Source organism: Falco punctatus, assembly GCF_963210335.1.
Source record: "Falco punctatus genome assembly, chromosome: 9".
NCBI classification, from domain to species: Eukaryota; Metazoa; Chordata; class Aves; order Falconiformes; family Falconidae; genus Falco; species Falco punctatus.
The window spans coordinates 22,098,486-22,126,441 of NC_137589.1; the positions used below are offsets into that span (position 1 = coordinate 22,098,486).

General features: G+C 41.3%; 1 protein-coding gene across 6 annotated transcripts in view; it reads left to right on the forward strand.

The window, feature by feature from the left end:
- PCDH15 (protocadherin related 15) overlaps window positions 1-27,956 on the forward strand; it is an 878,455-nt gene that overhangs the window by 838,448 nt on the left and 12,051 nt on the right. For all 6 annotated transcript variants that reach the window (XM_080401549.1, XM_080401544.1, XM_080401545.1 and 3 more), the window contains one exon: window positions 351-23,633. In XM_080401549.1, the coding sequence (XP_080257675.1) occupies window positions 351-905 (555 nt within the window). In that variant the 3' untranslated portion in view covers window positions 906-23,633. The remainder of the gene's footprint in view (window positions 1-350; window positions 23,634-27,956) is intronic.

Here is a 27,956-nt window from a genome sequence, read left to right on the forward strand (position 1 = left end):
CTTCCCAGACCTGAAGAAAAAAATTACACTTTTTATATACTCTGAATCACATTATGCAGTTCATGAACTGAAATTATTTTATCCATCTCGTAACTTTTTAGTGCAAAGAATCATTTGCATGTTCAAGCATTAGGTATACGGGATTGGGGCAGACAGATCATTGATTGTAATCAAAACAGTTAAGAAATATCTATGTACAACCTAAGAGGAAGGGTACAAAAGACTAAATTAATAAAAATTCATATGAGTTTCTAGATAAAAGACAAGATAAAAAAAAAGATAGGAAAAGGGCAGGAAAATGTAAGAAATAGTGCTGAGGTTTAACAACATTTCTATTTATTGTCAAACAGTGGGCCAGAAAGAAAAGGATCAAGTTGATAGTTGACCCAGAGTATGAGACCAGCTCTACTGGAGAAGACAGTGCTCCTGATTCCAGCCAGAGGAGTCGTCTTAATAACCCAAATATTCAAAACAACATCAACGGTAACATCTACATTGCACAGAATGGCTCTGTTGTCAGAACCCGTCGCGTTTGCCTTGGTAATAATTTAAAAGTCACATCTCCAGTGAGGCTAGGGAAACAATTCAAGAAACTGGACAAGCTTGCAGTGACACATGAGGAGAATGTCCCACTGAACACATTGTCAAAGGGACCATCTTCTAGTGATAAAATGAACACAAGACCCTGCAGTGTCTCATTTGCTTCCTCTACTATAGGGGCTGAAAATATAGTAACAAAGCCAGGGGCCTCCAAAATGAAAAGCACAGAAGAGCAAGAATCAGTTGTTGATAACGAGGATGTCAAGGAGCCCTTGGAGTCACACAGTGAACACACACAGTCAGATGAAGAGGAGCTCTGGATGGGCCCTTGGAACAACCTTCACATACCAATGACAAAACTGTGACTTTTTTTTTATTTTATTTTTATTTTTACTTCAGTTTATAATAAACTGCGCTTTTTATTGTCACTGAGGAAAATGTATGAAATTTGTATTGTGCACATACGTTGTATACTACAAACGACACGCTTTAAAGTTTAAAACCAGAATTTGCACTCACATTTGTACCAATTAATTGTCCTCCCCAACAAGTATTTTGACAGGCTCCCATTTCACTAAACAATACTTCATTTAAATTAATTAGGTTTTTGGTTCTTGATTTATTGTTTAATAAACAGTAAACCACTAATAAATGCACAGCAACATTTGGCTAACTTTTCAGACAGTTCTATACATGCCTAGCTTGTTTTTCTGTATGGTACTTGTGGCTATACTGTTTAGATTTGGAAATTGTCTATTTATGTTCAAGATTTATATCCAGAGCTCTTGATTCTGAACTCAGAGTAATAAATTAAAAATAAATCCATGAAAGTCAATGGAGCAAATCCTCGGCTGGCTTAAATTTGAGTAACAATACCAAAGTCAATAGTGATATACCAGTTTATGCAAACAGAGGATCTCGCTCAACACCTAGCTAGCAAACTTAGGTAAGAGTGGAATTGGAGTTTATAAGTGTATAGCACTGTTACACAGAAAAGTGGAATAGAAGATTAAGTCAGATAAGAATTGCAGAGAGGAAGGAAATGTGTAGCAATTAATCTTATTCAGAGGTACCTGGCCGTGGTTTGTTCATTTTCTTTTGTAAATTAGCTCATTCCAATTTTCTTCTCTAGTCTGTTTTTCATATTTTCATCTCTTCCTGCATCAGTTCTGGTTTTTTTTCTTTATACAGTCTTTAGCTCCAGTTTTTATGTTCCATCAATAATTGTCATCCTATGGCTATATTCCTCCAAAATAAACCAGGATGAGTCACGAGTCTGTGTGATAGAAATAGGCATTAAAGAGTAATTAATAGGAAGGGGATGGATACATTTTCAAGCCCAGCTAGCTGTTGGGTTAAATGGTACAATCACCATTCCACTCCAATAGTATTGAACATAAACCTGCTGGGAAGACAAATGGATCATGGTGAAGAGGATAAAAGGTGAATATTTTACAAGGCTAATATGCATAAACAGATCTGTGAGGGGCAAAGGGTGTTGGAACACACACAGAGAATTGTTTCCAAAACTTCTAAGTAAGCATTACTTGTAAAATACACAACATGCATTTTGGCACGTGCTTATAATTTCTATTTCTACCTCAAAGTAGTGACTGTCTTGTGTTACAACTTGAATAGGGAGCTGAGAAATGCAACTGTTCACAGTCACCAATACCTAAAAGACATTAGCAATACAGAACAAAGTCTTTTTCTCCAATGTGTTATAAGAAAGAAAAAAAGAAGATACATACTCACATGAGGAAGTGTCCTGTTGTATTACGCAAACTTTTTTTGCAGGATAAGATCAAACTATGTGTGAGAACAATAAGGATACCTCTCAAAAGATAGGAAGAATCAACAGATAAATGTGTGCAATTAGTAAGGAGATGATTGGCATCATCATTCTTTCCCTGTTGCTGTAGTTGAAGTTTCACCACAAGATCTGGATGACAATGGCTGTTGGTTCTGCTCTGGCAGTAAATGGACTTCTGCTGCTGTGATTGTGTTCGTTTTTGCCTTGCACAGGTTCTCCCCCACAGGATTCCTCTTACTGTCTGTCTTTAGAAGCTGTTCGCATGTTATGCCGATGTAAATGTGACATTTCTGTCAAATACCTCCTTTTCAAACTGAGGTTTCTGACCAAATATTTTGAGAGATGGTGCTTGTTTTTTAGGCATGAGAAATGCAATGTAGCCTACCATGCAAGGAAAAAAAAAACCAACAAAACAAACAAAAAATCCGGGTATTTCTCTTTCCTAACTCTTTTATCTTGGCATATTTGCACTTGGTACCTAACAAAAAACAGCTGTTTGAAGTTTAGCTAGAGTCTGAACATATAGATAAGAATGATGAAAGAAAAAAAAATCTATTCTTTGAAATAACTAGTAAAATGTTCTATTTTAATCCTGTTTAAGATACTGTTATTATTTCACTACAGCATTTTTATTGCAATATCTGTCAGTTTGGTTCTTACTAAATCCTTTGATAAGGTCATATGCTTTTTAGAGAAACATCTTCTCCCAGCTACTCTTGATTTTTCTGAGGGCAGAACCAATTGTTTCTTTTTCTAGAGACTCATAGCTATACCAGCTTTAGCTGTAGCTCTGTGAAGGATTGTCAGGCCTAACACTAGTCTAGTGGTCAGTAGTGCTGTGGCTGCTTATCAAAGGCAAGACCTGTCAATACTGTCTCCTTTGTGCGTCCAAGCACTCAGAACTTTTCCCAATGCAAACAGCATAAGAAAATTCACTTCTTCAGCAATGGGTGGGTTTATCTAAAATCTCAATTTTAGCTAAACTTGTGTTACTTACAAAATCTTGAATACTGTTGGCAGAGGGCTTCATGAAACCTTTCACAGATGCAGAAAATTTCTGGGGGTAGTTTTTCTTTTTTTATTTTCCGGGGATGCCATAATGTAAATTAATACAGACTTTAGACTGTGAGCAGGCAGTGGATGCCAGAACCAACAGCAATAACAGTACAGACTGTTCAAGTAAAAAAAGGTCACTTCTACTTTTTATTTGGGAAGAGAAGTATTAGCGTGGCTCCAGTAAGTAGAATGTAAGTAGTAAGTAAGTAGTAAGTCTTGAGATATAATTTACAGCTATTTAACCACTGAAATCTGTGAAGCTGATGCAAGACATGAGCATTTTCCCCTGGGTGGCAGAACTACTCACTGGCCGACTGATCAAGGTGATAATCATTGCTCCTGACATTGATTTAATTTGTACACTCCTTCAAGCAGGCACTGATAGTTTTGTGGTTTAGTATAGCATCTGCTGTTTTCAGAATAAGCAAGATTCAAATGACCGACCCTGTGGCTGTAGAAGGGCGGTGTACCACTGTGAGGCAGAACAAGGAATGTCAGGAGAAAATTAGAAACTTTTTTTCCCTCCTTTGCTTCTCCTTACTGTGAGCAAGACTGTAAAGAAAGCCCTGCAGATCTATCAGGGACCTGTTAGGATGCTTAAAATACATATACCTTAAGACTAGGCAGTTCTTACAACCAAGATTTGCCTGAAATGGTTTGGGGGAAAAGGATAGTGCGGTTGTGGTGTGTGATGTGTGTGTCTGTCATGGTGCTTGCTACTGGCAGAGTGATGTCACAGGGTGATCACTCAGCATCCCCCCACCCCTGGTTGAAACCTTCCAGAACCTGGTTATATAGCTGGAAAACTTGCACAGTCATCAAAATGGAAAAGAGATTGAAAAAAAAATTCTGAGTTTTTAGCAACAGGAGAATAGCACCAATCTTAGACACAAATTTCAGCTTACATGGTGGGAAAATGCATAGTGGGAACGGGATATTTTGGGTCAGTCACAACCATGAAAGTGCTTTCTGGAAAGTGTCTCACACTCTTAAGGGAATACAGCTTGGTATTTTAAAAAGCCTCTAATGGATCACAGCCGTGGTGGTTCTGGTTTCTCATGGTGGTTGTCTCCAGGTTCCTTCCATGTAATGATCTCAGTGGCTGGTAAGTAGCTTCTAGTTTTTACACCTGTTTGCTTCTAGCAAATGTCAGTTGTAACTCAAAACTTTACAATTAAGTATACTTCAGAGCTGGTGGATGGTGATTAATGCTTCTTACCTTGTAAGATTTATAGTTGTGCTGGTATACATTTGAATGCTTTCTCATCAAGCCGTGGTTTGTGGCTGTGTAAAGACACACAGCTAGCCAGAAACAGAAAGGGCAGCAGCTTTCTCCTGCACAGCATGTACTTGCTTGTTGACCCTTCAAATGCTGCATGCAGAAATGGTAACTTTAAGTTACCACTGACTGTCTCATTGTTTAAAGTCTGAGAAAGACTTGCATTTATTATAAAGTATTGATAAACCACAAGGTTTCATAAAGCCGAAGAATGGTGCAGTTTATCAAATGAATGTTGCAGGCAGCTGGTTCTCAAAACCCATTAGATAAGTACTGAGGAATATTACCTTTTGTCTTTATTATTGCAAGAAAAGAATTTATTAATTTCACTGTTTGGACTAAGAGCACTAAGCCCAGCTGATCAAATGATAAAGCTGTAGCACAGACCTGGATCAATAATGTAGCAACAACATGAGCAGAATCACGTAATTCACTCATAGCATAAAAAAACAGTTTTCAGGATTGCACCAGCCTGGATGGCTGGAATGCGGTTTATCTTTCTGGCAGTGATTGTTGCTCTTTACCAATACACAATAAAAGTGTATTTTTCCATTCGCAAGTCCCCCAACATGAGCAACACCAACCCTGCAAACTGTTTGCACATTGTCAAGCGACAGGCTTCCACGATGCTGTTGTGTTACCCATAATGAGTTGCAGCATTCTGAGGAGTGTTTGCCTGTCCCCATGTGGATGCTATAGAAATATATAGGTGGCTGTGGTGTTCACGGATTGCTGCAATTTGGCTCTATCTAAGCAGCCAGCATGGGGTAAGCAGGCATGGGGAGCCCATGCTGAAGTTCAGCAGAAGGGGATGCAGGCTCCCGGTCCTGGCTGTATGGAGAGGGCTGCTTGGCAATAGTAAGTGGTTCTAGCCTGGGGAGGTGTAATTTATATGTTTTCAACCTGGCAAGGAGCAGTAGTTTCCACAGAGGGATGGGGGAACCACACAGAACTGCTCAGGCAGCAGATTCACCAGGGCACTGTGGGCAGAAACATGGGGGGCCCTCAGTGTAACCATGCTTTATATGGGCCTGTAGGTTTAAACCAGTATTTGGCTTTTGGGATGTCCCAGTAAAACTAGCTCTGTACAGTCTGACCTTGCTTGGAGTGGGTAATAGCTGTTAAGTCATTTGCGCTGTATTCAAAAGTGTGTTTGGAGAAGGGACAGTGTCTGTACAGTGGCTCTTTTGCAGTTCTTGACAGATCAAGGATAAGATCCCGTGTCAAACCATTAAAAATCTTCCTCTTCACCCGCAAAGCACTGCTGAAATGCTTAGAAAATAGAAAACATCATCACCAAGTAAAATTAGCCTTTTTGAGTGCATACCACTCTCAAGTCTTCATTCTCTGTTCAAAGAAGACTGTAGACAGAATCATAGAACTGTTTAGGTTGGAAAAGGCCTTTAAGATTGAGTCCAACCATTAACCCAGCACTGCCAAGTCCACCACTAAACTGTGTCCCTAAGCACCAACATCGACACATTTTTTAAACACCTCATCACATCCCTGGGCAGCCTGGTCCAATGCTTCACCACCTTTTCAATGAAGAAAGTTTTCCTAATATCCAATCTAAACCTCCCCTGGCACAACTTGAGGCTATTTCCTCTCATCCTGTCTCTTGTTACCTGGGAGAAGAGACCGACCCCCACCTGCCCGCAGCCCCTGTCAGGCGGCTGGAGAGAGCAACAAGGTCCCCCCTGAGCCCCCTCCTCTCCAGGCTAAACGACTCCAGGTCCCTCAGCTGCTCCTCATCAGACTTGTGCTCCAGACCCTTCATCAGCCTTGTTGCCCTTCTCTGGACACGCTCCAGCACCCCTACGTCCCTCCCGAAGTGAGAGGCCCAAAACTGAACACAGGATTCGAGGTGCAGCCTCACCAGTGCTGAGTACAGGGGGACAGTCACTGCCCTGGTCCTGCTGGCCATACTACTTCTGATAAAAGCCAGAATGCTCTTGGCCCACCTGGGCACACTGCTGGCTCATGTTCAGGCTGCTGTTGACCAAAGCACCCAAGTCATTTTCTGCCAGGCAGCTTTAAAGCCTTCCTACCCTCCAACAGACCAACACTCGCTCAACTTGGTGCTGTCTCCAAACTTAATGAGGGTGCACTCAATCCCCTCATCCAGACTGTCAATAAAGATAAACAGAACTGGCCCCAGCACTGAGTCCTGGGGAACACCACTTGTCACCGACCGACAGCTGGGTGTAACTCCATTCACCACCACTCTTTGGGCTCGGCCACCCAGCCAGCTTTTTACCCAGTGAAGACTACACCTGTCCAAGCCATGTTTCCCTAGGAGAATACTGTGGGCAACAGTGTCAAAGGCTTTACTAAAGTCTAAGTAGGTGAAATCCACAGCCTTTCCCGCAACCCACCTTGCATGTGTTACATGATGGTGCTCAAGATGACTTACTCCATCACCTTCCCCAGCACCAAGGTCAGGTTGACAGGCCTGTAGTTCCCCAGATCCTCCTTCCTGCCCTTCTTGTAAATGGGCATCACATTTGCTAACGTCCAGTCTTCAGGGACCTCCCTGGTGAGCCAGGACTGTTGATAAATGATGGAGAGCAGCTTGGCGAGCAATTCTGCCAGCTCCCTCAGTGCCCTCGGGTAGATCCCATTCAGCCCATGGTACCTGCCAAAGTCGAATGTGAGTTCAATGCTTCTAATTGAAGCAGTTCTCAGAAACTTTGCAAGTGCCTGTTCCTAGAGGAGGTGTTCCTCACAGCCTGTGAGGGCTACCCAAGTCCTGTTGGAGGTTTTGGGGGAGCAGGAGACAGGATGCTTATAGAAAAGGGCAGCTTTGGTGCAGAGCTGAATGTTGTGTTATGCTGGAGGCAGGTTTAGTTTTGCCTCAAGAGTTTAGGAAGAATATAAGCCTTTATATTGATACACCACAAAGCTGGGTTGCAGAGATTGATAGTTAATGGCTCATTGGTGAAATCCATTGTTGGTTCTCCTCAGCAGTTAGAGTTGCAGTATGCATGTACCTCATCTCTCTGGCTGCCCATAAAGTATCTGTTGTCTTTTGAAGCATACAAATGAGGCAAGTTTCCATTTCAGAGTGCAGTGATCTTCTAAGAGTTTGGCACCCTGCAGCCAGGGGTCCCATAGAAGCGCAGTAATTTGCCACCGCTTAAGCGGGTTGCAGCTGATGGTACTTCATTCGTGCAAGAGTCATCCCCAACTCCTCAGAGGTACTGCATGGTGTAACACGCTCCTGTTTGGCAGACTGAGCCGTTCCTGTGGAGCTACTAGCAAATTATGTGCTATGTGATATAGTTAGTGCTTCTCAGCTACACCCCATGGCAACTTAGCAGTGTGTCACTTTTTGTGAGGAAAAAGTGGCAAAACCACAGTGTTCAGCACTGCCGTGGTTTAGCTGCTACTCAGTGAGGTAATATTTTAGATTCTCCTTAATGCTTGTATTGAAGGCCAACAGGAGAGAGGTCTGTACTTTGCCATGATTATTTTTAGTATCTAAGAAAGAATTTATTTCCTCGATAAAGGTCAACCAAGGGAAATTGTATTAAGGTCATTATTTAATCTGATGATTAATTTTTCACAGGTAGAAAGTTTATTATTTTTTAATGTATTACATTTTAGAAATTAGACCTAGACAGCATGTCTCTAACAGCATTCACAAAGGGCTATTTTATTCTAACTTGTTATCTCGAAAATGCTGGTAAGAGGCTGTTTTAATGAAAACGGAAAGTGCAATTTTTAAATATATAAAATATTAAGCAGGGTCTGCTCTGATTTAGTGTTACAAAAAGCTAACACAGTATGCTAGTCCTAGGAAAAGAGGGTAAACAAAATGGCGAACTCTGATCACCACTGTTCAAATGAAAACACAAAGTGTAAGAATGCAGTAAACTACAAAAACTAATGCCATCATCAAGCCAAGTAAGAATAGTAAATATTTGTTTCTTCCATCAGTTTAATTTACTGATACATGTTTTTCTATTGCGGACTGAAAATAACCTGAATAGTTACACTATCAATATGGATAAATAAATGAAGTATGATGATGCAAATTCTGAGTAGACATCGGGGCATAAAGTGGTCTGTGGGCACCTTGAAAGACCTTCACAATGTAGTGAAACACTGGTGGTGGATAGGATTGTTAAGGCCAAGTGAGTTAGAAGCACAGGAAGGGAACAGTAGTGCTGCTCCCAGACTTCACATTCAGAAGCTATACTTGGCTCAGCCACCTGCTCCTTCATTTGCTTAAAAAAGATGAGCAAGGGCAGTAGAGACAGGACTGCACAGTGCATGGAGAGATACTCAGTCTAGCACGGGTGCCAAAGTACAGCCGCACTGGGCATTGTACTGCCCAGGCTAATTATCCTGCCAAGATGACAAATTACAGTCCGTTTTTCTTACAGAATAGCCGTGCCCTTGTTTACTTGGAGGGGATTTGCTGTCTGTGCACAAATGCATGTGTATCTGTATACACACATGCACCTACCTGTCCATCATCCTTCTCCATCTATAAATGTATAGCTGTGACACAGACTATTAGATAAAATAGATCTTCCTGTTACAACAAGCTAAGAAGAGACTACCGAAAATGAAAGATGGAAATTCTGATGTAAAAATTGAATATATCTTCAAGGGGGCAGGAGGAGGGAGAAAGAGAAATGATGAAGCATGCAGCACTCATTCTCACTATGCAATGCCATGACCACCAGACCCTGGCAGCTCACAAAGTGGGGCCCCGTGGCTGCAGTACTGCCCTGCGCACTGGGAGGACTGTGCAGCAGCAGGCACTGTGTGGCAGTGCAGCACCTCTCCCTCCTGGTCCCACGTGCTGGATGCGTGCCATGGCTGTGACCGAAACACAGACACAGAGCTGCTTGCATGCTGCCCCGTGCCCGCAGGCGTGAGGTGTAGCTCCCATTGAAGCCAGAGCACACTTCTTGTGCCACTGTGACGGTAACACAGCTGAATAGCTTCTGTGCCAAATGAGTTTGGGTTAGCAGGAGGCAAAGTGCTCAGCTGTAGTCTCTGCAAAGGCAAGCAGAAAAGTCACATTGACTTCAGCAGCTGCTCTGTTTATGACACAGCTTTCCAGCCTTCCTGATAACCTCCATGTCCTCAAACTAATGAGAATGTAGTTGCTAAAGCAAAAAAAGTATAAGAAGAAAAGACAGCAAAGCTTCTGAGGTTGAAAAACAAGGTAACAGACTGCAAGTACAATGAAATGTCACACTTGCTGCTACTGCAGGATGTGTCTCCTTGATTTCTTGTGCTTTCTTCCCAACATCCATTCACCTGGCAAGTTGCATGAGAAATCAGGTGAGGGCAAGATTTGCTTTTTAGGAATTGGGGGTGGCTTTGCTGTTGAAGTGTAGAAATGAATTAATTCTAGGCTGTGACATACGTTCATCTGAGTGCTGCTAGTTTAGCCTCCGTAGAAAATACACTCTGTTGCTATCATTTTGGGGCAATAAAATCTAATAAATCATGGGATACAGCAGCTGGAAGTACAGTCCTCCTAAGGTCCACTTAAGAGCAGAGACTTTGCCAGTATGTAAGCACACCACCCTGTTGTTGGCATTACCTTCAGCATACTTAACTGCAAAACTGTGGCTGCTACAGCTGGACAGCTGTACCTTTTCCAAATTCTAGCCCTTCTTTGCTGATCTGTAGACCGTTTATAAAAAATGTTTTCAAAAAGAGGGCAGAGGGCAGAGGGAGTGTGGTCTTAATACTTAAGGCCTGGGGTAGTTAGTCATATAATGTTGCAAATAGGTTCTGAAGGAATAATACCAACCTTACGTCCTTCCTGAAGAAGCTTCCTGCTTTGGCCAAAATAAACCACCTGGTGTTCATTTGCTGATAAAAATCGAACCATCTCCCAGAATGACATAAAATCGCGTCGAGTACTTTTAGCATGTGCTGGATTATTGTGTTGGTAGTGTACTGTAATAGTTGAGGGCGAAGGCTTGTTGCATGCATCTAGCTAGGGTAAGCACCCAAGTACAACTTTCCTGCTGAGCCTTAGTCTTTGTTTTACTGCAGATCACTAGGAATGTAGTGATTCTTTTTGCAGGGGCGGGTATAGGTTACCAGGATGTTTGCACCCTTGATTTCCATCCTTCATATCTTCTTCTCCAAACATCATACCCATTTTCTCTTGCTAACTGGGGGGTTTTGCTGGGATTTTTTTCTCCATTGTTCAGGAGATCCCTGATAGCTTTTGAGCAGCTGCATTTTTTGCATTATACACCTATGTATGGATGTATAGGAAAATGAAGACTGGTTTAAGCAGTAATTAGCTATTGGAGGTTAACAAGTAAACACCAATACTATAGGTCTGATCTCTTCTGGCTAAGTCAATTAGGGGCAGACTGTTAAAATGATAAAATCTTTGAAATGCAGTAGCTGCCATAGCACTGCAGTTTCTGAGCATGACTGATGTTAAAATCAAAGGATGCTCAGTGGACACGTACACTGACCTTCGCCTCCATATAGGAAGACCCTCTGCACTGCAGTAACATGAATTCCATATGATGGCAAGCATGTTACAGGGACATATATCATCCGATAAAAGAGATGTTTTAGGAACTAATGAAAAAAATTCCTCCAATGCTTGTTGTTGTTGTTGCTGATGAAATGCACGTTTCAAGTTGCATTTAAAAAACGGGGGAATGAGTCTCCCAAATAAAGCACAGAACAGACCATACAGGAACAAACGAATTCTTACTTAGCCTTAGCAAAGGGGACTTCTGTGGGGCCATTTCATATGAGAATGTGGCCTCAGCTGTTATTACTGATACATATTTTAGAAGCTTTAATAATAAATGAAGGAGTTTATAACTATTGGAATATGGAACCTTCCTTTTATTCATGCAGCAAAATGCTACACGGATTTATGACTATCTATATGAATGTACTGAGAAAACTACAAGAAACACTAGCATGGACTTGAAGTGCTTTTTTCATAGTAAGCTTATTATTGAAGCTATTCACAACTGGTCTTTTTCATGCATAGTTAGATTTGAGCCATGTCAGTCCTGTATTGCACAGTTCAGGGCTTAAGGCCATATTCCTTTTAAGTATAAATATGTAACTCCTTAGACTCCATTCCCACTGCAGGTCCCACTCCTGTTTTCTCATTTTCCTTTTGGCAGGCTGGTTTATGGGCATTGATTCAGTACTGTTTCTATAAAAAGTGGATTTAAAAGCAGACCATCCATGTTGAACCAGGACACAAAAATACTGGTTAGTGCTAGTAAAGCAGCCTGGCTACAGTGCATGTTAGAATAACAAGCTGACTTTTCAATGAAAGGTGTCTTTCCAAGGAAGGATCACCATCCAAGGCAGTCATCTCTTTTTTGCAACTTCTACAGCAGGATTTGCATGGAAGAAGTTTTTGTCCTTTCCTAGCTTCAGAGGGAAGCATGCATTTCATGCAACTATGCAGCAGAAAAATGCCATCTCTGCCACCATCTATCTGATGATGCCCAATTATTTTGACTATTTCTGGTTAATGACAAATGTTGGGCTATGCCCTGATTTCCAAGAACTGTCGGTGATACCTCCAGAAGCTCTTCTTGTAGTTGTACTTATCAGTTCAGAGTTCAGCATCTTGCAGGTAGTGTTTGGATTATTTTTCCCTATATGCATTTCTTTGCATTTATCACTACTGAAAGTCACCTCCCTCCCTTTTTTTGCCCACTCATTCAGTTCTCCAACAGTTGTGAGATACTAATTAGCTCTCCTAAGATTTGGGATTCCTTTTCTTCTAATGTTCTTGTTACTCTCTTGTTTTCAGGGTTTTTTTCCTAGGGAAGCAACGCTTTTTTGACTGAAGTGTCCACCCACTTGTCCCTGACACTCTGAATAATTTCTGAACCAAATGACCGATTTCATCCAAATTTGAAGAAGGGTTAGCAGTCTCCAAATTAACTAAGTTTCCACAGGCTTCAGGAAAATTGACAGCTGGGTAGAGGTAAGTGAGAAGCAAATTAATGCTTCTGTGCCCCCAGAGGAAGACAAGAATTGAGCTGTTACTCATTCAATTGGCCACAAGCAGATGGCCAGCCAGGACACACCATGTTCTTCCATGACCACTGAGGGTGTCCTGGTGGCCTTGGGACACCTGATATGACTGTGGTGTGCATGGCAGAGGAACAGATGAGAAAAATCAAAACACTTTCTTTGCTCATGGTGCAAGTTACTTTCTTTTCCTATTGTCATACACAGCTGAGATACTAAAAACCATTAAAGAGCCAGTCATCATTGTGATAATGATAAGTACATATGATATGTACCTCTGCCATACCATGTGAATGTGCTCGTCACCGTTACACTTTGACTGGCAGAACATTTCAAGCACTGTCCTTCAGCATAGACTTAAAAATCTTTGACTTTTGGTTTTAATGTTTTGAAGATATAATAGGAATTTAGTATGTTGAATAGGAATAATTATTTGCTCACTTATAATAAGAATTACGGCAGCTGTGTAATACAAGGGTTTTTTCCCACTAAAATGAAATTCTAATTAGAATGATAAGGTCTCTTCTTTGGGGAAGCTTTTGAAGTAATTGTGAGGTCACCTACAACTTTGTTTGAATAGGCAGTTAATTCTCAGTTTCATTTCAGTCACTATCTTCTGTAACTTTCACCATAAACCCACAGCCTCCCACTAAATGTAGTTCTACAATAACAGAGTTTTAGTTAGATGGCTACACAAGTTTTCTTTTGCGTTTTACCAAAGAAAGGCACCATACAGACAATTCAGGGTGATATTTATTGACCCTGTTATATTCATTTCCTAAAAATTAAAGGGAACAGAGCCTGTGTTTTTAAATCTTGATTTTCAGTTTATCATCTCAAGTGAACTTTAAATATTGATAAACCCTACAATGTGTGCTGTATCTGAGCTAGAAAGTGATGTATGCAGCTGTGCAATGTCAAGCTCTCGTGGTAGCTGAGTAGTAAGTAGTACAACAAACCACAGTTAAATATGTGCACATTAGCAGAAACCTTAACTTATGCTTTTGTTCTTCTGGCAGTTTATAATGTGTTACCCTAAGACAGGCACGACTCCATGGATGGCTCAAGTTCATTAGCACTGGGCCACACATCTCCTCCCTCCCTCCTGGCACTCTTCTATGTCATATTCCCCTTCTGCTCTGCTGCCCAAACCACAGCCTGCAGCCGCACCCCCTACCTGTCTCATGACTTCTCCGCATCCCCCACCTATGCCGCTGTCTGTCTTCTCCTGCACCACATGCACCACTGTGGACATGCCTTGGCAGCTGAGCAGGTTCTCCCAGCCCTGGAATATAATCAGAGGTTGCTCTGGGTAGTGGTTCAACAAAGTCTCTTAAATTCCCCTCTCTAAAGAAAAATTAATAGGATATTTGCAATGTGCAACATGCAGTATAAAACCAGGACCTGAAAGAAGCGAGAACAGCAGTTGGACATGAACATAAACTGATACCTGTTAATGATTTTTGCAAATTAAAAGCTCCCGCAAGCTTAAAAACTTAAAGCCTAAAATAGTCTGCACATTCAGCTGCAAAAATTATTTATTCATGCTTTCTCTTCCCTTTGAAATTATTTTTGCTCTGTAAAGTTGTAGGAGAGTCCCCCTTGTGGTACAGGCCATAAAAGCAACAGGCAGGAGACTGTGATTTTATCTGGTTTTTCTCCTCTGGTCTACAAGTTAAATGTATAGCTCTCTATCAGATTAGAAGCATTAACAAATCAAAGTGTGCCCTGAATTTTTCTTGGGGAGTTTTGCAACTGGTATTAGAACACCAAAAAGTAAAGACATGAAGAATGATTTTCTTCCACTTATCAGAGCTCTAAATTCACAGTTTGTCAGCTGGGGGCTTCATCACAGCTTCTGCAAAACAGTACTGGAGGGGTGAGTGCGGAGGATGGGAAAGCTACAAAGGTGGCATTTTGCAGGATTTTCCTCAAGTCTTAAAAGCTTAAGTGGGAGAGAGGAAACAAGTCAGTGGGTCTGTGCTTCTAGAAATTCCAGTGGTGCTAGGAAAGATCAGAGCCATTCAGTGTAGCTGTCAGCACTGAACTCACCCCTTGGTCTTCTGCAAGAAGATGCAGCATCTCTTCTTCTGGCCACTGTCATTTCCTTCTCCTCTGTAATGTATTCAAATGTGGGTTTATTGAAGTGTATAGAGGTCTAAGGGCTGCATGGGATGGCTTGTAGAGCTGCAAATTATCATTGCATGTTTGTTATCTTATTTCTGCTTTAATCCTCCACTGTGGATGTGTCAGTAACTTCATCCACTAGTAAGCTGTTCAGGGCAGTTGTGCTTTGTGGGCCACGCCATCTCCCTCGCTAAGCAGAGGGCTTTCTCAAGTACACTGATTTTTTTGGCAATACATCTGGTTCCAACTCTGCCAGATCACTCTGTCCCAGCACAAGTCTGATTCCATTCAGCTCCAGATTGTAGGGAGAAGGAACTGTAGTTTTTGTGGCATGTTTTTAAGGCTGAAATAGTGTTTAGGCTGTCTTACCTGCTGATGAAAAGAATTCCCCTCTCCTTTGAGGGCTCATGCCATACTTTTTTTTTCTTTTTTTTAAGTTGCAGCAGCTACTGCTCCTGTGTCCATTTGTTATTTCTGCACAGCAGAGGAGGAATTATAGCTTAAAGGCTCTACACCCTGCAACTCTGATGCAGCAGCATTTATGGTTAAAGCCTCATTTGACTGTAACTGTTTGTGTAGTGTGGAGAGAAAACAAAAAATGAGGCCCGAACGATGCAAGAATTCTGCCCCTTTAACTAGGGTAGTCTTTAAAAGGGATGTCTTTTCCATTAAACTAAGGACAGTCAACCACCCCACCCCGAGGGTTAGCCACACAGACCCTCTGGAAGTATTTACGGGTTCTTAATTGTTTACCCAACTGACCAAATACACAGTTGCTTGTGAGGCTTCCCCTCATACTTAACCCTGCAACAGTCCCTGGTCCCTCCCCTCACCTGAGACCAAGGACAATTTATCATGTGGGACCGGGTGGGGAGAATATCCTGTCTGATGTGCTCTGCTACCCAGGAGAAAGCCACAGTTTGGATGATTTCTAGTGGACTGGGTGTACCCAGTGGCGCTGGAGAGCTTATGGATGCCCAGCCTAATCTCCCTGTGGGAACAGCAGGGTCACAAGACATGACTTGCCTGGACCAGCTAAAAGAGGGAAGTCTGTAACAACTAATGTTTTCCTCTTTATGGGAAAAGTCCTTTCATGGGTGGCTCAGGTTGGCAGGTAATGGTCCCATAACTTTTTCCTATCTGCCTCCCAGGTTTGGATACCATAAGAACTACCCAACTAACATTTTTTGCTCTCTCCATCTTGCCTACCTCCCATTTCAAAAACCAAAGCAAAACAAAAAAAAAGGCAAACAAACTAATAAAAAAAGTGTTTGTTGGGCTGCATTCAAAAACCAACCAAAATCTTTGCTCATTTATCTGCAGGGTGCAAAAAATTTTGCATCTTCTTGGATGCAAAATTGTCAAAATGTTTTAGAAGTGGGAAGAGAGGGGAGATAGAGAGGAGACACTGGACAGTGATGCTGTAGAAAGCTCCTAATTTTAAGTATGCTTGCACTGAAGAGGTGATTTTGTGCTCAACCAATTGACCATCTGAGATGCAAAATGGATGGGGCCTTTTTCATCTGTTTCCACTATCCCATACTTACTGCAGGTTAGCACAGAGCAGTAGCTCAGACTCTTCTGGTCTCTGTGGAAGGACACACATGATACAACCTCCAGATGACCAACAGCCTTTCTTCCAGCCCAAGCTATTAGACTTTGTATGGGGGAAAAGGGATAAAATTACTGCCCTGTGACAGAACTCAATACCAAACCATCTGTGCTAATGCTCCCTTCTGCAGGAAATAGCTAATTTGGCATTTGGTTACATGACATCATTTTTGTGTGACAAATCTTGTTTTCAAGCCAGCAGCACTTAGAACCACTTTAAAAATTATCATTGACTTCTCTATGTACCATCAAGTCTGTCTCTCGTGCTATAGGTTTATTTAATTGAATGAGAAGGTGCTGAGAGGGTTGTGTGTATTCACTTGTTAAATATACTGGACTCCTCATTCTGTGTGTGCATTGTTCCAGTTTATTATCCGTGAGGCTGCAGCAGATGAGAGCTGGGTGGATCAGTTCATCTGATTTTTTTGTCTGGGGAAATAACCAGTTTTGGAAGTTGAAGTATCCTTTGGACAAAGCAGCGAGGTTCAAAATGCATTGTACTGGGAAAGCTGAGGGGTGATTTACACCCCACGCCCTACTTCTGAGCCCTCCTTTGCTACATCTTAACAGTGGTGCAAAATGAAAACAGTAAAGTGAATCAGTTCCTGGGAACAGGGTTGGGGTTTCTCAAAGGAGAATAATCCTTGTGGGAACACAGAAGAGTGAGATTTTTTGGCCTAGTTTAGAAGTCTACTAATGGCAAGAAATTGAAGGGTTTCTAAGCTGTCCTCCACCAGTGTCACTGGATGTGGTTTTGTGCAGTCTGAATAGGGCCCAGAAGATGTCACCGCAGGACAGTAGGAAAGCAGGCAAGAGCCCTCTTAAAAACACTGAGTGCTCGATGTATGCAATAACCAACCCAGGCAAACTCCAGGGTTTCCGTTGTTGGATTTATACTTAGAAAACTGTTGTGGTTTTGCTTTCTTTTTCCTAATTATCAGATGAACAATAACAGAATTATGGTAAGAGAAAAGCCAAAAATGTGGTAGTAGTTGCAACACTTTTCTGGGGAGGATTTTTTTGTAAAAGATTTGCATTCTGAAATAGGTATTTATAAGCAACTTCCAAGACAAAACTGAAGGCTATTTTTGAACAGTCAGAAAAGCAGTCATGGGAAAAATCTCATTTTTATCTATAAAAGGAATGGTCAGATGGTCAAATGAGTGGGTTTATTAAAAATAAGCAGCATCCTGCTCTTGTTTTTGCATTAGTCTGGAGTTGTTCCTCTCATTTCCTTTTCCCTGACATAAGTTTAACAAGTTTCTCATTCTTAATAGAAAGCTAAAGGGTCATTTTTTAAACATAGCAATGATGTACAAATAAATAAAGCAACTTTTTCTTTTGCAAAGTCAGCATAGAAAAAATTATGCAAACAAGTATACATATGTGTCAAAGCAATCCACCTGGGACTGACACAGGCATCCACAAAAGCTTTATGAAATCTGCAGCTGTATGCTCAGATGTATTTTTGTTGCTTGCACTTACTTAACTCTTGAGTCTCCAGTCTAGTTCACCAGGAGATCCCAGTGTAAAACTCATCCAGAGCCTTGCAAAAATTGGCAAGACTATACAGAGGAGCTTCAAGCAGCTTCACCCACTTGTTTTTGTAGAAAATCCCCATCTCTACAATATATCCCAATTAATTATATTTCCTATTTGCCAGGAATAAGAAGAATTTTAACATAGTAATGGAAGAGATATTTATGCTACGTTACATGCTATAAGAAAGGAGTATATTGAACATTGTTCCTAATGCTACACTTGTGACTCCCCTTTTTTCAGTTTGCATATCGAAACTGTCACAACGCTTCAGTTATGGTAGAAAATACTTAGATCTAGCCATGCTGTGGTCCCTTGGATGCCTTCAACACATCATACCACCACTTTGCAGGCCATAAGAAAAGCAATCTGCCTTTATGCTGGATGAGTTGGGTTCTCCACCTCAGTCCTCTGGGTCACCATCAACCTTTGGGTCACGTTGTAACATGACCTGATTTCTGAAATGTGGTCCCTTCACTGGTGCTATATGAATAAAAATATATCTGACGAGAAGCTGCTCAGTATGGGACAGCTCTAAAACAAATTACTTTTCAGGCAGTTGCAAAACTTACCAACACCAAGCAGATTGTCCCCTAGGTTTCAAGTCACACACATGAGGTATGGCGACAGTTCTTTAATAACATACACTTTGTAAACGGACAAAGTTGTGAGCTTTTCTTCAGGATCAGGTTTTTTAAGTTCTTTATCTATTTTTTTATTTACTTTTAAGACATAGCTAAGTCCCATTTGTTTCTAGCAATATAGCAGAGAAAGAATCCCAATGGACCGTCTTTTGGCCTGAGACTCATAGTGTTGACATATAAATCTTACTATCTTGTGGCTTGTATTGTCAGCTGAGTTTTGAAAGACCACCAAAGTAACAACTCACTGTGGTCATTCCAAATCAAAATTAAGCCAGTGTTGCAAGCAGACATTATTATGAGCCACTGTGCTGGCCTGGGGCTGTGCACAGCCTTTATAGAAAAGTCAGGACCCCAAGCACTGTCCAAGCAGCAGGTCTTCAAGGGTATATTGCAGCTGTGCAAATAAATTCACAGGTACCAGCAGAGAAACCCTCTCTGGCAGAAAGTGACAGATAGATACAGCTTCTGGTAGAGGCACTTCATGGGTACATCGCCTACATTCATCGGTACTGATGCCATAATTCACCAGGCTTGTACACCAGTCCACAAATTTTCAGCACATAAAAAGGCCAAGATGTGAATAAAAGCTAAAAATAACTAACAAATAAAATCTTTCCCCAATGGTATCTATAGCTTCAGATTGACTCCATATATACATCCCTGACAATTCTTTCTATGGCTAACTAATGCTTAAGGGACATCAGCAAAAGAAATTTTGTGCAGCAAAGTAAAGTTTCATTCAAATATAAACCCCAAAATAGATGCCCCTGCTTAAAATCATTATGGAGGACAAGCCAAACTGAAAAACCTCAGGTTAAAAGAAGCGGCTGGGCTGCAAAGCTAAGGATTCAGCTTCAGAACTGAAGTCATCTGATCAACCATAATTGTTCACATGCTTCATAGTGCAGTCATTATGGCACCATTTTCTTCTGTTAACTATGTACCAGTGCACAGAAAATCAAGCCAGTCTTTTCTCATGCACTGAAAATATTTGCAGCATCTCAAAACTTGATGAAATAATTCTTCTCCTTGTCTGGTTACCAGCAAGAATATAAATAGCCAACTCTGGGGGATTATCTCCCCTTTTCTATATGCTGCTGATTAGGTAGAAGTATTTACTATCTCATACCCTAATGGGTGAGGTCTTTACTGTGAAACAGCAGAGGAAAATTTCAGACTCAACTTTCTGATCTCACCATGTTGCTGTGAAGACCATCTCTCAGTGCCTGCATGCCCTCCCTCTGGAAATTTGTGGCCACCCTAGCACACCTGCGTTTGGCAGTCAGGATGGGATATTAAAGGCAAGGTATCTAATGAGCTTCCAAACTGATGCTGCTGCCCACTGCAGGCAGGCAGGCAGGCAGGCAGGCAGGGAGGGAGGAGTCTCTGCCTTCCCAGGCCTGTAGGTAGTGCTGACCAATACACAATTTAGCCAAAAAGAAACACAGCCAAAAGTTGAAGAATGGGATGAATCTATCTGTAGTTCTAGATGGTTTTCCTTTCCATACTGTTCTAGACACTTCGACAAAGAATCCTGAGAACTGACATTCCTAAACCGAGCTTTTCATGCAGAATAATCATTTTGGTTTGTATTGTAAAGTCTGTATTTTATAAAAAAGTGATGTGTTGCATTATATTTGAATTTTTTCCTGTAGGATTAATTGTCTTTAAATGAAGTAAATTTTCTTTTTTCCTTTTCACTGTAAGTGAACTATTGTATCTTTTCAAATGCTTGTCTTTTTTTTTTCTTTTTGAGGGTATTTTTTTTAGATTTTTTTACCTAGCTAGTATAATTTGAAGGAAAAAAAATGGTAAGAACACAGATAGTCCTAAAGGGATGAACTTAACATTTTTTTTTAATTAGAAGCTGAACGTAGCGGGTGAAAAGTATGATAAATCAGTCACATAGTTACAAGCTGTCTTCTGTGCTGGATTGCAAAATCAGTTGTTTTAACTACCTGGCTTTCAAAATAGTTCTCTGATAACTGCGGCTATGCAGTTCAGTTTAGCTTCATTGTAATTCTAACCCTCATGTTTCAATACTGCACTTTCATTCTATGTTCTCAGCATCTTTACCAACTTATAGAGAAACTAATGACCGTCTTCCTACCCTTTTTTCTGTACATGAAATAGTCCAGTCACAACATCATCACACTAGATGGCAATGATGTCCACAGAGAAGTTAGACTTGAACATCAAGTTCTGCAGAGAAACTGAGTTATTTCACCCCCTCTTATTTAAAAAAAGAATATTATATTGGCTAGGGAAATCAAGGTCAAAAAAATATGGTGACAGTGACTTACATAAAAGAACTTGCTAAGGTGTATAGGTGAAATCTGTGTGAGGACAGCACACCTATTATTCTCAGGGCTGGTTACATTTTGAACATTATTGGTGTCAGAAAAATGAAGGAAAGCCGTACCTTAAAAACTGCATGTGGATGTCTAACACTGCAGTGGATATAACTTCCTTTCAGCATGTTGTTTCCATAATTCTCCTTCAAACCTTGTCTTGGTTGTGTGCTTTCTCTCTTGCTTCATCCTTCATTTTCTTTAACTGAATCACATAGCTGTAAATCCAAAAATTAATATCTTAGGGAAAAGAAAGGCAGGGAAAAACCTTTTATCTGTTAGAACTCTACAGATGACTTGCATAGTTGAGTCTTTAGGGGCAGCAATGTCATGGAAGTGAAATTTGGTTGGAAACATGTATTTTGGATGTGCTGCTTTCAGTGGAAAAAGGATCAAAATGTTAACCTGCCCTTGTGTTTTTGTACACATATACAGATGTACAGACACGTATATATTTATAAGTGTACATACATATGTTTAAATACATAGATGTGTACACAATCGCATGTACTTATTATATTACCCCACAGTTTGGATTTAGGTAAAGCTTAAAAACATTTTCCCTGTCTACAGTTCAGCCCAGTGCAGAAGTTCCATATGCCACTCTCAGGCTTTATCCTGAAGAAATTTTTGAGCACATTCTCCCTGTGATGCCTTGTTTTTTCCAGCACTATGTGTAGCTTCTGGCTGCTTTCACTTCCCTCACAGAAAATCAACTTTGGAGCACTTGGAGCTGGAGCTATCAGCTGGTGCTCACTGGGAAAGCCTCTCTTGGCCACTCTTGCTGCAAGACATTACTGAGTGCTGGAAGTGGGAAGAGGGATAGCACAGTCAGTACCCCACAAGACCAATGGGGGAATCTTCCTTTCTGCAGGTGGCCTTGGTTTAAAAGGCCAAAGCCCTCTAAGCAAGACCAAAGCAGCTCCATAAGTGCGGGTGACCTGTTTGTACTTGCCTAAGTGGGTCCTGGCAAATGCCCGTGCTTGCTACTCTGGTTCTGTCTTCTGGTGGGCTACAGAGACCCAGCTTTTATAAACCAAACAGCTTACCCTGTGTGACCTCAGTTTAATATGAATGTTTGCAGTAGGTACAAACTGCAGAATACGTGTCCGCCTCTTGGTTAATTGCCTTATCTGCCACCCAAATACTGAACAGACCATCTCCCAAGTGCCATATTCCCTAGCAGTTGTGTAAAATGGCAATGACCTTTCACAAGAAAAGCTGGAGAAGCTTGGTGGTTGCAAGACCTAGGTGCCAAGCTCAGGGGTTTATTTATTCATTAAGGGCAACTGTGTCTGCTTGTCTGGCTTTAGTGCATGCAGCTGTGCTGGCTGCCGATAAGGACCCAGCTCAGTGGGGCTCTGCTGCTGAGCCAAGCTGCCTTTTGCAAAGGTAAGCAAGTACATGCAAGGAGGCCTCATGCTGCCGTGTATTTAAAAAATACACTTTTCAGAAATTAGTTCATTGTGTTTTCATATACTTAACTTTTCCTTACTGAAATTAGCATCTTGCGCTATGTTGCTGGCTTTCTAGTCCTTTCATCATAGTAAAAACAAGATTTCTGATGTTGTACACTGCTATCTACCCAAATCTAAATATTTTTGTTTTAAAATCCATTTGAAATTAGACGTTTGTTTGGGAAATACAGTGTCTCAGAAAAGTAGGCTTTATTGCTAAATCTTGCCTTTTTTTTTTTTTTTTTCTTTTCCCAAGATCATGACAATGCTTCAATGTTTATTCAGTGGAACTTTTGCTGTTGACTTGAAGGAACTATAGACCAGCCCCAAATCTTCCACATGAACTCTCTGCTGCCAATACATTACACTGTATTTTCTTACTTAAGAGCATTTCTTACACTTAATGTGGGGATTCAAAAAGTCATACATAGAACTGGGAGCTATACAAACAGAGTTATGTTTACCATGTAAATGTTTACCATACAATCTGACCTGTTCTTACCTCTTGGCTATACCTAGTCTGGCTAGATATTTTTAGCTTTCCCTGTTTACATAGCATCTTTATATACTTTAAAATTATCCATTTGTTTTTCATATGCAAAATTTTATCCATAAATAGATTTTTGGGAGGAAGATATTGGTATTCTTTAGAGAAAATATTCTAAAGAAGTGACAGATTTAAACTGTATCTCCTAGGGTTATAAAGTTGCCTGGAAATTTAAATCACTAGAACTGATTTCTGTTAAATTTTATCATGCTGCACAAGTTTGGGAAGAATAAAGAAAAGTTAGTATTTGAAAAGGCGAACAGGCTAGTATAGGCTGGTTGGCTTGCCAGCGAGTCTGAGGCTGGATATTGGAAAGACATGGCCAGATGCAATCAGTGGAAGATTTACAACAATGTAATTAACACCAATCAAGGGCATTTTGTGAAAAATAATTATTGTGAAGCAAATATGACATCTATTCTGTGATGAGGTCAGAAATGTAATCAATAAAATTAACTTTCCATAGTAGGGCTGTGAAATCATTTGCAGCACTTAATTAAAGCCACAGGAAAGAGCATATCATGTGGTATTAAATCAAAACTAGACCATTTAAGAAAGCGAACACTACAGTTCAAACAGGAGTCAGACACTGATGGTGAGTGTAGTCCTGCGGCAGCCAGCCTTGGTGAGCCATAGTCTGTTCTGCCCTTCAAATCTCAGAGGTGAGTTGGACAGAGTTCCTCTAAAGCTCCTTTAGATATTAATATAGACACTCAAAATGAAAAGCATTGCCAACCCCAGTAACTGTAGATGATAGGCTGTTAACAGCCTGTTTGGGATGCTTCGAGGTTGCAGTGATACTGGCATGATTTGTTGGGGGTTTTTTTCAGTCTCTACTCGCAAGGCTGATGTTTACTTTTTGTTTTATAATAAAGAGTGAAAAATCTAACACCATTGTTATTTACCTCATTAACTCTAGGCCAAGAAAATCATGAGTGTTGGCAGCACTAAAACAGATATTTTCTGTCAAATATGGAGGCTCTTTATACTTTTTACCATGAATGTATACATTATTCAGTATAATTGCACTGCACTGTAAATATAGTTATTAATGTGTACACTAATGATAAAAAATATATAGAAAATATACAGAGTTAGAAATACAGACACTAAATTGTTTGGTCCTGTTTTCAGAACAGCATACATCTGGAGAAACCAGATCTGGAGACCAAACTGAGGATCCTAACTAGGCAATGCATAAAGGAGAAGATAACCTTTCTCTTATAGCTTCACTGTGGATAAGGAGTAAAGGAGAAACCCTCTGTACAGGAATCCCAGGACAGGTCAGGAGAGGCTTTCAGTCAGTCATACTAACCCACAGGTCAGATTGCACTGGAGATAAATAGCAGGATCTGACTTGGCAGCAGGGCTCTGTAGGAAACTTATTATCAAGGTTTGCTCAGGAGAACCTGCCTCACTGTTAACCGTAGTCAGCTACACCTCTGGGCTGTGAATTGTGTAAAACGCCCAACCTCAAAGTGTGTGGTGGTGCAGCACATTCTCGCATGACACTGTTTGTCCTGTTGGGAAAATGGTGTCAGGCTTACTCATTCGTAAAATGGCATCCTTTTCACAGTACCTTCACAAAAGCCAGAATAAGTCTTGATCTTAGACAAAATGTGGCAACTACTCGCTGATAACTGCAGCTCCTTATCAGTGTTGTAAATGTGATCAGCCCTTGATCAAGCGCAATGCTTTAGGCCTCTTGAGAGTCCTTACAGGTTCCCAGAGAGGTAGTTTCTCCTTCCTACAGTTAGAATTAAATTCACAGCTTTAAGAAACAATAACGTTCTTTAATCCTGGGCTAAATGCCACTTTATGCCTATTTACCTGGCAATAACACACCCTCTATGTGGCTTGATCACAAAGGTACTGATGTGAATCACTGAAAAGGTCATTTAAAAGAGTTAACTCCAGATAATATAAGGTACAGCAAGGCAGCTGTTACAATTTGGAAACCATCCTAGAACTTCAGTATGAGGGAGAAGTTAAACGTTTAGTCCCCTTTCTAGGGCCTCTGTTGTGGCATTAAACCATGGGTTTGGTTTTATTCATTGTGTTCTTGCGTATCTGGTGCAAGACAGTGTTTGACCTTTTTTAATAACTTGTTTTAGGATAACTCTCCTAAATTAATCTTTTATTATCAGATGTGCAGGTCAGCAGCATGTTGGTTTCCTTTGCAAGGAATGGATGAGGAGGAATTTGAAGTAATTTTATATGGAATCATCAAAGACATTCAATGGACTAACTATTTCATAGGTGGTTGTTTCTCTGGATGTTCTAGGTTTTGGTGCTAATTTATATAATGAATGATTTGATTATTTTGAAATTGCAGTAATCCTATAATAAATTGAGGGATTCTGTTATACTTAATACCATTTTAAAAATGGAATAACAGGGATAAATGATACAAACCAACTAGTAAATTAGCACTGAAAACACATTTTGAAGGAACTAACACAGTCAAGCCAGAATTGCTTTTTCTTCCCATAGTCACTCAATCATTGCCCCGGTGAACTTACTGAAATCAGTATTTTTTTTCTCTGAAAACATCTATGTAAAATCGCTTAGATGGAATTGATCATTTATAAAAGACAACGATTTCAGTGATGGGGAAGAAAGGGTTTAGTGAGAGCCAAGTAGATTGCAGGACTGTTATTGAATAAATTTAGTCTGTCCAAAATGAGTGCACTTTGTGCCAGATTTAGTGAAAGCAGGTCTAATTAAGATTTTGCAGAATAGCCTGCGTCAGAGTGCCCCAAAAGGTGTTGAACTGGCATGAGTGATAGATAGCTTGTTTCCATGTCATGCCAAGGAACTAGAGTAAATCTGTTACAAAGGCAGAGTGAAAGTTAAAGGAGAGAGGGAAAATTTAGGTCTGTAAGCACTAGCAAAGACCAAAGAGGAACAATTTGCACAGGATAAAACCATAGCCATGCAAAGGTGGGTAGTAGAAAAGTGTTTGGAAAACAGACTGGAGGCTTCAGCAAACCTCCCCCACCCCCCTCTGCAGAGATTTAATTAGTTTCTGGTGGCAGAGCAGGTGAAAATGGTTTACACTGAGGTGCAGAGAGTGGGGGATCATGAAGGACTGCTTGGCTTAAAGAGAAAAATGTTTTTAATATTTTTTTTTAAAGTTATTTCTGCTTCTTTCCTATTATGTTGTCCCTGTTCCTCCCTTTTGCTTTATCTTACCTCTAATTTTCCAAGAAGCTGCTGGGCAAAAGCACGGCTGTTGGGTAACTGAATGGGTATTGGCAGGTTTTCCTCATGCCTTTTTCTCTATGGACGTGCTTTTGGGGGCTGTTTCAGTGCCAGAGATGGCATGTTTTGAGAGTGAAAATACCAAATACCACTCCTCGCCGCCCTCCACGCACGCATTTCCCTCACAAAGTGCTGGGTTTCACAGCCGGCTGCCTGAGAGCTTTAGCATCACTTTAGCCTTACAAGAAAGCCGCGCACCTCTCAGGCGCTTTCGCCGCAGTTCGGTCCCAAAATGGAGCACCTAGCTGCAGTACAGAGCCGGCACCACCAGCGTTTGGGCGGGAAACCTTCGCTCCCCTCTTACCGCGTTCCTCGTGAGTCCTCGGGCGTTAAAAGCTGCCGTAGGAGCCGGGCTTGGCGCCGCCTCCCGCCTTTCTGGCAGCCCAAGCGCGGCGAGACGCGGCGCGCAGAGGGGGCCGGGCCGTGTAGGGAACGAGGGCGAGGCGCGCGCGGCTGGCGGGAAACGGCGGGCGACCGTTGGGCCCAGCGCGCGGCAGGGCGGCCGCAGCCCGCGAGAGGGGCCGTGCCGGGGGGCGGCCCGGGTCAGGGGCGGCCCGCGGGGGAAGCGCCGTGTTTCTCTCGTCGTAACCTGGCTTCAGAGACGTGGCGACACCTCGACGGCCCCTTCCATCGCTTCTTGACGAGCTAACGCAGCAGTGCACGCTGTTCTTCCCCAGGAGAGGCGGTCTGTGCAGCTGGAATGATAAAGTGTTGAAACAGTAACCGGCATCGTGCTCTTAAAGCTTGTGTCTGGCTGGACAGGAGTCTGCATTGCTCCTAACACGTTAAACCTGCAGCTCCGGTTGCTTTTGCCTCTGTTCTGCTTACTCAGAAGTGAATGAATTTGTAAAATTCACATTATCTGCAGAGTCTTCTACCTCTGAACAGACGGGTCATGTTCCCAAAGTTAGAAAACTAATCCTGAGGCTGGTCATGTGATTTAAGTAAGGTAACAGGTTCAGCCTGCCACTGGAAAGGCTTGGTTTATGGGAGGAGTTATGGAAATTTGCTTGCAAAAGAGTCAGTTCCATGCTGTTGGTTGCTTAGGTAAGTGGCATGCTGTTCACCCTTGGAGCTGTATTCCGTGCACCTTCAGTGCTGGTCAGTGCGGTTATCATAAGAACAGATTATTTCGATTCCAGTTGCCAAACTTTTGGATGCCTTCGTGTTACAGATCTGCTAATAAGTTAGAATTAATTGACTTTATTAGATTTTATTAAATCATTTTAATAGAAATATAGAGGGATAAGAAATATATTGTAATGAAACTTGTAGTTGCACAGTAAAAGCTGCTGTGAAATCCTTTGTACAATCCTGTACCAAGGCCAGAAGAATGGGCTAGAATCATTGTTTAAAACTTAGGTAACAAATTTGGGATTTTACAGATTTCTTTGTATTTGACTAGTCTTCTGTATGTAGAAAGTGTATTGAAATGTCAGAATATAGAATTAATGGCAACTGGGGAGAGTCGACTGGAACAACTTGTAGTTACCTGCCAAGAAACTGTGAACTTTAGTAAAAGGTAATTCCAGCAGGGGGAGATCGCGACCACCGACTCATATACCACCTACCCAAATCGTACTCCAGACCCATTTCTGGACCTTTCTAACCTTTACTGCGCAGAATCGGATATGGGAGGAGAGTATGTTAATGATTTCTGGGGGATACTATGATTATGCATGAATACTTAATGAATATGTATTAATAAGTTCTATATATGG